Genomic DNA, 9,870 nt, shown 5'->3' with positions numbered 1-9,870 from the left:
ACAATATACAAAGAGTTTGATGCTGTTGTCTGTGTGGAGCCTGATCAGAGCGTCTCAAATGCAATTCTTCTGTCGTGAATGTACTGAGGTACCCACAATGCACCTGGGCACAACATGTCCACACTAAAACCTTCAAAATTAGTGCATTACTTTAAAACTAAAACATGTATCTGACATTTTCACTTTATAAAACGTGACATAAATTTAAATAACTTGTCTGAAATTAGTTTGGTTAAAATTTTAACCATAAATTAAAAATGTATGCCTTGGGATGACTTGGGTGATATTGCCAGCATATCATTAAGGGGTCAAAAGAAATTAGCTTTTTTCTTTCTTTGTGACCAGCTCTTCTTTGTCTGCAGAGGATAGAGCGGTTTCTTCTAGAACCAGCTCTTCTCTGTTTATGGAGGATAGAACTGCACATCTACTATAAAACATGTAACAGGTAGGTACTAAACTGATTTTAGGTTTCATAGATGTTTGTAATGATTCAGCTTCACCACGTCTGCAAAAATACATTAGCGGTCTATAAATTATTGGACCAAAACTTATCGTAAGATAATTAGTCTGACTGTTTTAAGCATTATCTGAAAAGCTAATCTGATAATGAAAACATTATCTTGGATAATTGGCAGGTTAGCGGAACTATGCCCACCACTGGCTTTAACACATTGAAGTCCAGTACAGTTTAAACAGCTGTGTGTTTTCATAGTTTATCTCATATTTCAGTAATAAGTTGCACACTGAGACATGCAGAATTTTTACCTATGTATTTATTTTTGATTCAGTGCAAAACATTTCCAACAATTCTCAGATCTGGCATCTCTTATGTTAAACTTGACATGTGAGACCAAAGTTTCAGTGAGGCTCAGTCTTAATTTACAAAGATTATATGTGGGATTCCTCAGGTCTCTATTCTGGGTTCAGTCTTGTTGGCTCATACTCAAGGAAATGCACCACACATTGTAAAATGAAGGGAAAGGGTGAAGTGGACGGGTAAAGGGCGGGATATTAGGATTGGGTCTTACAATAACTGGACATGTTACGTATCTGCGGCCATTATTTTCTTCCTTTGTTACATTTACAACTCTGTATCTCATTTGATTCAGGTGATGTCAACCACCTTTCCTTCCATAATTGTGTATAATATTTTCACATAAATAACAACAAAAGGATACTGCCAGGTTGCACACCTCCAACATGACCCAAAGTTCCCTATCATGCAGTGTCTAAAAATAAATAAATCTTACCATCACCCTTTTTTGGCTCCATCTAAAAATGGCTTGGTGTTTATGTGTAACATTTGACCAACTTTCTAAAAATATGTTAGTGAATTGATCTTGTACTTAACGCTGCATTTATGCAAAAAAAAGTGTGTGTGTATGTATATATATATATATATATATATATATATATATATATATGCACATACTTTTTTGCGTAAATGCAGTGTTATGAAATGTTTAAAAGCCCAAGGGTATGTCCGCTTTGCATATTGACTGTACTTAAAATAAAAAAAGTTATTTATTTTAGAATGAAAATAAAAATGTTAAACAGTCATGTCATATCTTGTGTGACTCTGCACATCTGAGTGCTTTAAAAGTTAAGAAAAAAAAATTAAACATTTTCTCATTCTATTACATGAAAGAAACCAAATCAAAGTTCACACAGACTATGAGAACCAAATGAGTCAATGTTTTCACTTCTTGTCCAATCAGGTGGGTCCATGTCATTTTATTACTGCATCATGTCCAATCCAGACTGACCCTCATAGGAGGAGTAACTGGTACAAATTAGGGTTATCCAGGCTCGTGGACACAGACCTGGTGAGACAAAAAACATTTATGATGTCTTAGTGTTCAGGGTAACAGAAAAAAATGTTACATTAATACTACAGGTACAGAAGTGAGGGATTGTGGTATTTATTTTCCATCTGGTGCAAAGTTATCTACAGGTGGCCCATGTCTTATAAATCAGGTCCTTGTGACAAAATTACTGCATATTCTCGAGTTCTCTCTGCTCTAACTGCATAAATGAGGCAATTCAGGTCTGCTCAGTTAGTTAACACCTGGGTGAACTAAGTGAACACACCTGAATGAAGTGTGATTTGTTTCATGGGTGTTTTCCTCTTGTGTGACTTATACTCCAGAAAATACCATATATTAATCTACCTGAGTATAAGTTGCACCCTTCTTCTGTATTATCAGTTGTTTCATTTGGGTTTTTGTGCATTGTGGTTTATTATTATTATTATTGGTAGTTATTCTTTTGTGAGTTTATTTTGTTTAGTGTTTTGATTCCTAGAAAAGTCTGATATTAACAGTCATTATAACTGTCATTATTAAAAATAAATGTGAACCACCACCCCCCCGATATATAAGTTGCACTGAAATATACGTTAAGTCGCTGGACCTAAACTAGTGGGAAACACCCCCTTCACTTTATACGCCAGAAAATATTGTATTTACAGTCACGCTTAATCAAGTAAGCTATGAAATCCTGACCTCCACTGGCGTACCTTTGCTACACTGGGTACATGCATTTGTAGCAGAATCCACTGGAGCAGCATTTTTGGAAAGGGCCACATTCGAAGTCATACGAGCAGCCATTAGCACACACCGTATCCCAGTCGTAAGGAGGACAGCTTGTAGGCGGTATACCTGAAAGTACAAAGAGCTTCAAAGACAAAGTCAAAAGAGCCCAAAGTCTGCAAAAGATGGCTTTTGAGGGGTTTTTCAAAAGGGACCATAAACTTCAATAAAGCATGACTGCTTTTTGAGTACTTTAAGGCCATGTTATTAGGTCACAACAAAAACAGCTGCACAAAATGTTCAAGATTACAGAGAAAATATACAAGATGCACAAATTTTGCAGGGATGATCATTTATGATATCAAACCGATTGGTGGCATGCATTCATGTTGGCCACAGTAATTGGGACAGCATTTGAGGTCGTAGTTGCATTCGCTGTCATCCAAGCACTCTTCTGGGCACGGCCACCATGGCCATGAGTTGACCCAGACATGCGGACAGTCTCCAGGCTTGGCTGAGGACAGACAGGGATTAACACCTCTAAATCCAAATCAATAAAAAGACATAAAACCGAAGCAGTGGCAAAATTACACAGAGGCGAAAACAGTTTTCATTAAGCAGGTGCATGTGTCTGAAAGATAAAATTTGTGCAGTGGAGTGAAAGCCCTGTAAATAAAAAAGTAATGTTTACACATTAATATAATGAAGTAAATCATATAACCATTTTTTACCTTAAAAACTAGAATTTTTGGTTTATAAACTCGCATACCGTAATAGGCAGTCTACCACAATTCATAATAAAATTGCGTTGCATTTAAATAGGGGTTTTATAATCATTTTGTCAATGAGTGAACATTACTTTTTTTATACAGGGTCTGATGGTGATTTTATATATATATATATATATATATATATATATATATATATATATATATATATATATATATATATATATATATATATATACACTCAACAAAAATATAAACGCAACACTTTTGGTTTTGCTCCCATTTTGTATGAGATGAACTCAAAGATCTAAAACTTTTTCCACATACACAATATCACCATTTCCCTCAAATATTGTTCACAAACCAGTCTAAATCTGTGATAGTGAGCACTTCTTCTTTGCTGAGATAATCCATCCCACCTCACAGGTGTGCCATACCAAGATGCTGATTAGACACCATGATTAGTGAGTGCACAGGTGTGCCTTAGACTGTCCACAATAAAAGGCCACTCTGAAAGGTGCAGTTTTATCACACAGCACAATGCCACAGATGTCGCAAGATTTGAGGGCGTGTGCAATTGGCATGCTGACAGCAGGAACCAGAGCTGTTGCTCGTGTATTGAATGTTCATTTCTCTACCATAAGCCGTCTCCAAAGGCGTTTCAGAGAATTTGGCAGTACATCCAACCAGCCTCACAACCGCAGACCACGTGTAACCACACCAGCCCAGGACCTCCACATCCAGCATGTTCACCTCCAAGATCGTCTGAGACCAGCCACTCGGACAGCTGCTGAAACAATTGGTTTGCATAACCAAAGAATTTCTGCACAAACTGTCAGAAACCGTCTCAGGGAAGCTCATCTGCATGCTCATCGTCCTCATCGGGATCTGGACCTGACTCCAGTTCGTCGTCGTAACCGACTTGAGTGGGCAAATGCTCACATTCGCTGGCGTTTGGCACGTTGGAGAGGTGTTCTCTTCACGGATGAATCCCGGTTCACACTGTTCAGGGCAGATGGCAGACAGCGTGTGTGGCGTCGTGTGGGTGAGCGGTTTTCTGATGTCAATGTTGTGGATCGAGTGGCCCATGGTGGCGGTGGGGTTATGGTATGGGCAGGCGTCTGTTATGGATGAAGAACACAGGTGCATTTTATTGATGGCATTTTGAATGCACAGAGATACCGTGACGAGATCCTGAGGCCCATTGTTGTGCCATACATCCAAGAACATCACCTCATGTTGCAGCAGGATAATGCACGGCCCCATGTTGCAAGGATCTGTACACAATTCTTGGAAGCTGAAAATGTCCCAGTTCTTGCATGGCCGGCATACTCACCGGACATGTCACCCATTGGGCATGTTTGGGATGCTCTGGACCGGCGTATACGACAGCGTGTACCAGTTCCTGCCAATATACAGCAACTTCGCACAGCCATTGAAGAGGAGTGGACCAACATTCCACAGGCCACAATTGACAACCTGATCAACTCTATGCGAAGGAGATGTGTTGCACTGCATGAGGCAAATGGTGGTCACACCAGATACTGACTGGTATCCCCCCCCCCCCAATAAAACAAAACTGCACACCTGTGCACTAATCATGGTGTCTAATCAGCATCTTGGTATGGCACACCTGTGAGGTGGGATGGATTATCTCAGCAAAGGAGAAGTGCTCACTATCATAGATTTAGACTGGTTTGTGAACAATATTTGAGGGAAATGGTGATATTGTGTATGTGGAAAAAGTTTTAGATCTTTGAGTTCATCTCATACAAAATGGGAGCAAAACCAAAACTGTTGCGTTTATATTTTTGTTGAGTATACTTTTTTTATACAAGGTCTGATGGTGATTTTATATATATATATATATATATATATATATATATATATATATATATATATATATATATATATATATATATATATATATATAGTAATGAATTGAACATTTTATTAGAGTAAGAATGTCTGGAAATGTTAAAATTTCTATTGAACCACTCATGGGGTGTCTAAAGCTACATTTAATCCAAATTATAATGATGCAAATAGTTTTGTTGTCACAAACGATTTGTGGGCACAGCTTGAGTTTTCTTTTCAAATTGAAATAACTTGTGTACATAGCATTTTGCTAAAAAAAAAAAAAAAAAAAAGGCATTTTGGAAATTGTTGGACTCCTTCCTAATTTATGTCAGATTATTCTGTACTAAGTTAAAGTGCAATTTACTTAAATATATTTTAGTATTTTAGACCAGATGTGCAGCATAGAAACGAAAACCATTTCTAGAAAATGAATGGTGCTCATTGGAGTGCATAATACCTTCAACAAATTCTTGGTACATTTTATTGGCTCTGCTCTTTTTTGAATATCTAAATGTAATGTGTGTGCTATAGGTTAGACCTTTTTTTGTGTGTGAAAACCACTTCATTTGTCAAATGAATTGTGGACATAAATTTGCCTACACCTTGGATTAAAAACCTTCAAACTCAATTTAGTCCTACTGCACATGTTCCAACATATCTTATGTGTATTACGCGGTTAGAATACCTGTTTTATTTCTATACAAAGTTATTTTAAAACAATAGTTGCACTATATGAAATTTTAAGTGGGACAATAATTTACACATTCCAGTATGACCGCCTCTTTAAACAGCTTGGAAGATTCCAGAAATTGACATTGTCGAAGAAAGAGGTCCAAATTTACATCCAAAAATTTAATTTTGTCCTAAAGATTGAACAAAACCTCAGATGACATCATTTAGCTTTAAGAGAGAACTCTGTTTGTCGAGGTTATCAACACTAAACAGCAATGGTCTTGTTTTTTCTTCAGATTTTGTATTAATAGATGATGTCACATTTCTATCTGATGCCTCAGACTCCTCTATCAGTTTATTTGTTGTGACCCCGAAGTTCTGTTGGAGCTTTAGAACCAACGTTTTGTTAATCCTTTATATTAATTTGGATATCCTTCCTCAATGATGATGCTATTATGATTCCATCCTTCTTAAATTGTAGAATTGATTATGCAGTTCCTCATGGTGCCATTGCAGGGACGACATTTGGTCCCACTGCAAATAGTTAAATGAACTCTGTCATGGTGTTAAATCAACTCTAACACAGTATAAACGAGAAGACAGAGTGCATGAAAATATGCCAATCTTATTAAAAAAAACTACACCACATTATTTGTATGATCATAAAGATTCCAAAAAGTATACTTTGGCCTATCTGTGTCTCAGTGTTATGGAGTAAAAACAGCAAAAATGGTGACAAAGGTCAGTTACAGTTTGTACAGGGGTCAAACGTTAAAGTAATGTCACTCCAATTTAGTAAAAAGTGATGCAAATTATTGGTCGAGTTAATATGGAATAGTTTTGACTATGTTGAATGTTTGGTCTCCAAAGTAAAGGTCAAACAGGGTGAACATCTACTGGATTCTATGACGTATAACGTGTTGCCCTGTAATGCAATAACTAAGCATAACAGATAGAGCAAACTATTAATTTCCATAACTTTTTACAAAAATTGGAACTTTAACTTCTAGCCCCTGCACAAGCTGACCATTGTGAACATTATTTGCTGTTTTAACACTATAACTCCAAAATGTTCAGTCATAGTTAGTCCAAACTATACCTTTTTTGGATTGTTATAATCAGACAAATAACCCTTCAATATAATTGGCGCATTTTAAAAACTTGACATCTGTATAATTCTTCATTGACCTCTACCTAGCAACAGCTACCACACTGGGATGGCCACCATACAGTTTTATGTAGGTCAGGGTACACAGAGGCTGGATTGTAAATGTTGATTATTCCCCTTAAGTGGTACCGAAAATCTGCTTGACCCTGGACTATGTGGAGAACCAACACTTTCCAGAAGCTTTCAAATAAATCTTAAAAAATAAATAAAAAATCCTGCTCCCAAGAGGGTACAGATTCTTCAGTTGGGACCTTAAAAACAGCCAAAAGTCCCCAGTTGACCCCATATTATGCAGATTAGTTATCCAGAAATGTAATAAGTAATCCCATCAATTTTTTGAATAATGTGGAATTTTCCATGCAGTGTAAGGAGGTCTTCACCTTACTGCATGTAAATTACTGACCCACTGAAAATCTGACATTGTGACACAATGAAGTAAGCCCATGTTGTAAATATTATTATTTTTGTAAAAGTGTATACGAGGTCTGTGATAAAACTAACCGGCAGTTTTATTTAAAAAAAAAAATTATATGGATTTGAATCACGTGCGATTACACCAGACATGCTTGAACCCTTGTGCGCATGCGTGAGTTTTTTCACGCGTCGGTGACGTCATTCGCCTGTGGGCAGGCCTTGAGTGAGGAGTGCTCCACCCCGCCCGTCGGAATCTCTTTGAGAAGCCGCTGGAGACGGCGCGCGTTGCTTTATCAAATTTTTTCAGGACCTGTGAAGGATATCCGAGTGGACACTATTCGAGAAATTCAGCTGGTTTTCGGTGAAAAGTTTAACGGCTGATGAGAGATTATGGAGTTTCTTTCGCTTTAAGGACAGCCCACAAAGCGGATCGGCGCGGTTGGAGGTGGCATCCGTCTGGCTGTTTCGAGCTGAAAACATCCTAATTTAAGGCCCTGTTCACCCAGGACGTCGTCAGAGAACAGAGAAGTTTCAGAAGAAGCCGGCATCAGGAGTTTACCCAGACATTCCACTGTTAAAGGAGATTTTGTAATGAAAGAACGTGCAGACGAATTTGCCGAGTCGGATCCGTGACGACGTGGCAAATCTGTCTGCGCCGCGACATGAAAAACACCTCCGTGTTGAAAACCATTTGTAAAATTCAGGCGGCTTTTGATGGCTTTCAGCAAGTGAGTATCTGAGAAATTGTTTAACAGCTGGGCATGTTCCAACTTGTCCGTTAAGGTTTCCAACGGAGGTGTTTTTCCTGTCACGACCCCCCACGGTCGGGTCCGGCCCGACATGCGACTCTGCCCGCACGTTCTTTCATTACAAAATCTCCTTTAACAGTGGAATGTCCGAATAAACTGCTGATCCCGAGCTCTTCTGAAAGTTCTCTGACGACTTACTGGGTGAACAGAGCCTAAATGTGGAAGTTTTCACCTTGAAACAGCGAGAGGACGCCGCCTCGGAGCACAGATCGCCGTGGGCCATCCTTAAAACGACACTTACACACAAAAATCTGTCATCAGCTGTTAAAATTTTCACCGAAAACCAGCTGAATTTATCGAATGGTGTCCACTCAGTTGTGCCTTACAGTTTTTGAAAAATTTTTTATCAAACAACGCAGCAGTCTCTGAGCCATTCCTAAACAATGAAAAAATCCACGAGAGGGTGGGCCACTCCTCACTCAAAGACTGCCCACAGGCGAATGACGTAACCGACAGGTGTGAAAAAACTCTCGCATGCCCACAAGGGTTCAAGCATGTCTGATGTAATCACACGTGATTCAAATCCATATGGTTTTTGAAAAAAATAATAAGGTCGGATACTTTTATCACAGCCCTCGTATAAACTTATGTTCATCAACCATAACCACCTTTCTGGATGATTTTTGAGCTCTAGGTTTTATCTAACGTAGAGAGCGATGAAGCACTAGACATGTGTGTTTGTGGCTCTTACATTTGTAAGGGGCGACACACATGGGTTGACAGTTGATTATGCAGCATTTCTCCTTGCCGTGACAGTCTGAGTCACATGTGCACCATTTACCGTACTTTGCTTTGCGTGGGCAGTTGCCTGGCTTGGGTGGTTCTGAAAGATGGGAAAAAGGGGAGGGGGGGAGCGAATTGATAGAACCATCACCAAGTTTGTGTAAAATCAACAACATAAACAAAACATACCTGGACGAGGAGGATGAGGATGAGGAGGAGGATGAAGAGGTGGTGGTGGTGGTGGAGGAGGACCAGGAACGCTGACACCAAAAACTGTGTTCAAGTTCATAAACGCACAAAGCACAGCAGCCAGGGCCCAAATGGCCCACCAGTGTTGGCCCATTTTAACTTGTTGCACACAATCGAGCTTCCTGTTACTTTTATACTGAGTGGAAGAAGCAGCTTGACCAGAGGACGCTGGGTCCTTGTGCCTGTCAAATTAATGGGGACTTTGTATTGACTTGATTTAAATGTATACATTGGCCCCACATGATGAGTTTTTTTTCCCACTTATGTAAAGCACTGTAAAGAGTAGTGCATGTGCAAGGAGGGTAATTATGGAGCAGAGAACATAGGTTTTACAGCAAAATCATGCAAATGATAATACTAGCACCAAATTTGGCATAATGATTCCTAAAGTAATACCAAGTCTGGTCAGTTGACCACTGGGAAAGCCAAGGCGGTGGCCATTTTCCAAGTTAGCTACTGTTAGATATATTTGAGTGTTTATCTATTATTTTGTTATTTTGTTTTCGTTGCTATTTGTTTTGGTATTATGTAATTAGTTTGATGTGCTTTTAGTCTGTTATTTGTCTAAATGTGCATGTCAAACTGGGTTGAACTGGTTTTACCACTTGAAGGCATTCAAGTTACAATATAAATCATAATATGTTCCATTATGGGGAGGGGGCTGGACCTCCCTCCAATGCCCACAGGGACCAATAAGGGAAGGATTTTGTGAAATA

At 38.8% G+C, this 9,870-nt stretch overlaps 1 protein-coding gene across 1 annotated transcript; it reads right to left on the bottom strand.

Moving 5' to 3' along the window:
* Window positions 1-1,451: 1,451 nt before the first annotated feature.
* wfdc2 (WAP four-disulfide core domain 2) lies at window positions 1,452-9,360 on the bottom strand. Its single transcript, XM_034171634.1, has 3 exons — window positions 9,095-9,360; window positions 8,874-9,005; window positions 1,452-3,045 (listed from the first exon to the last, which is right to left on the bottom strand). The coding sequence occupies exons 1-3, from the start codon at window positions 9,246-9,248 to the stop codon at window positions 2,885-2,887; spliced, it is 447 nt and encodes a 148-aa protein (XP_034027525.1). The 5' UTR covers window positions 9,249-9,360; the 3' UTR covers window positions 1,452-2,884.
* Window positions 9,361-9,870: the final 510 nt, after the last annotated feature.

The sequence above is a fragment of the Thalassophryne amazonica genome, chromosome 6, assembly GCF_902500255.1.
Source record: "Thalassophryne amazonica chromosome 6, fThaAma1.1, whole genome shotgun sequence".
Classification (NCBI taxonomy): domain Eukaryota; kingdom Metazoa; phylum Chordata; class Actinopteri; order Batrachoidiformes; family Batrachoididae; genus Thalassophryne; species Thalassophryne amazonica.
This window is presented reverse-complemented; position numbering and strand designations above follow the sequence as displayed.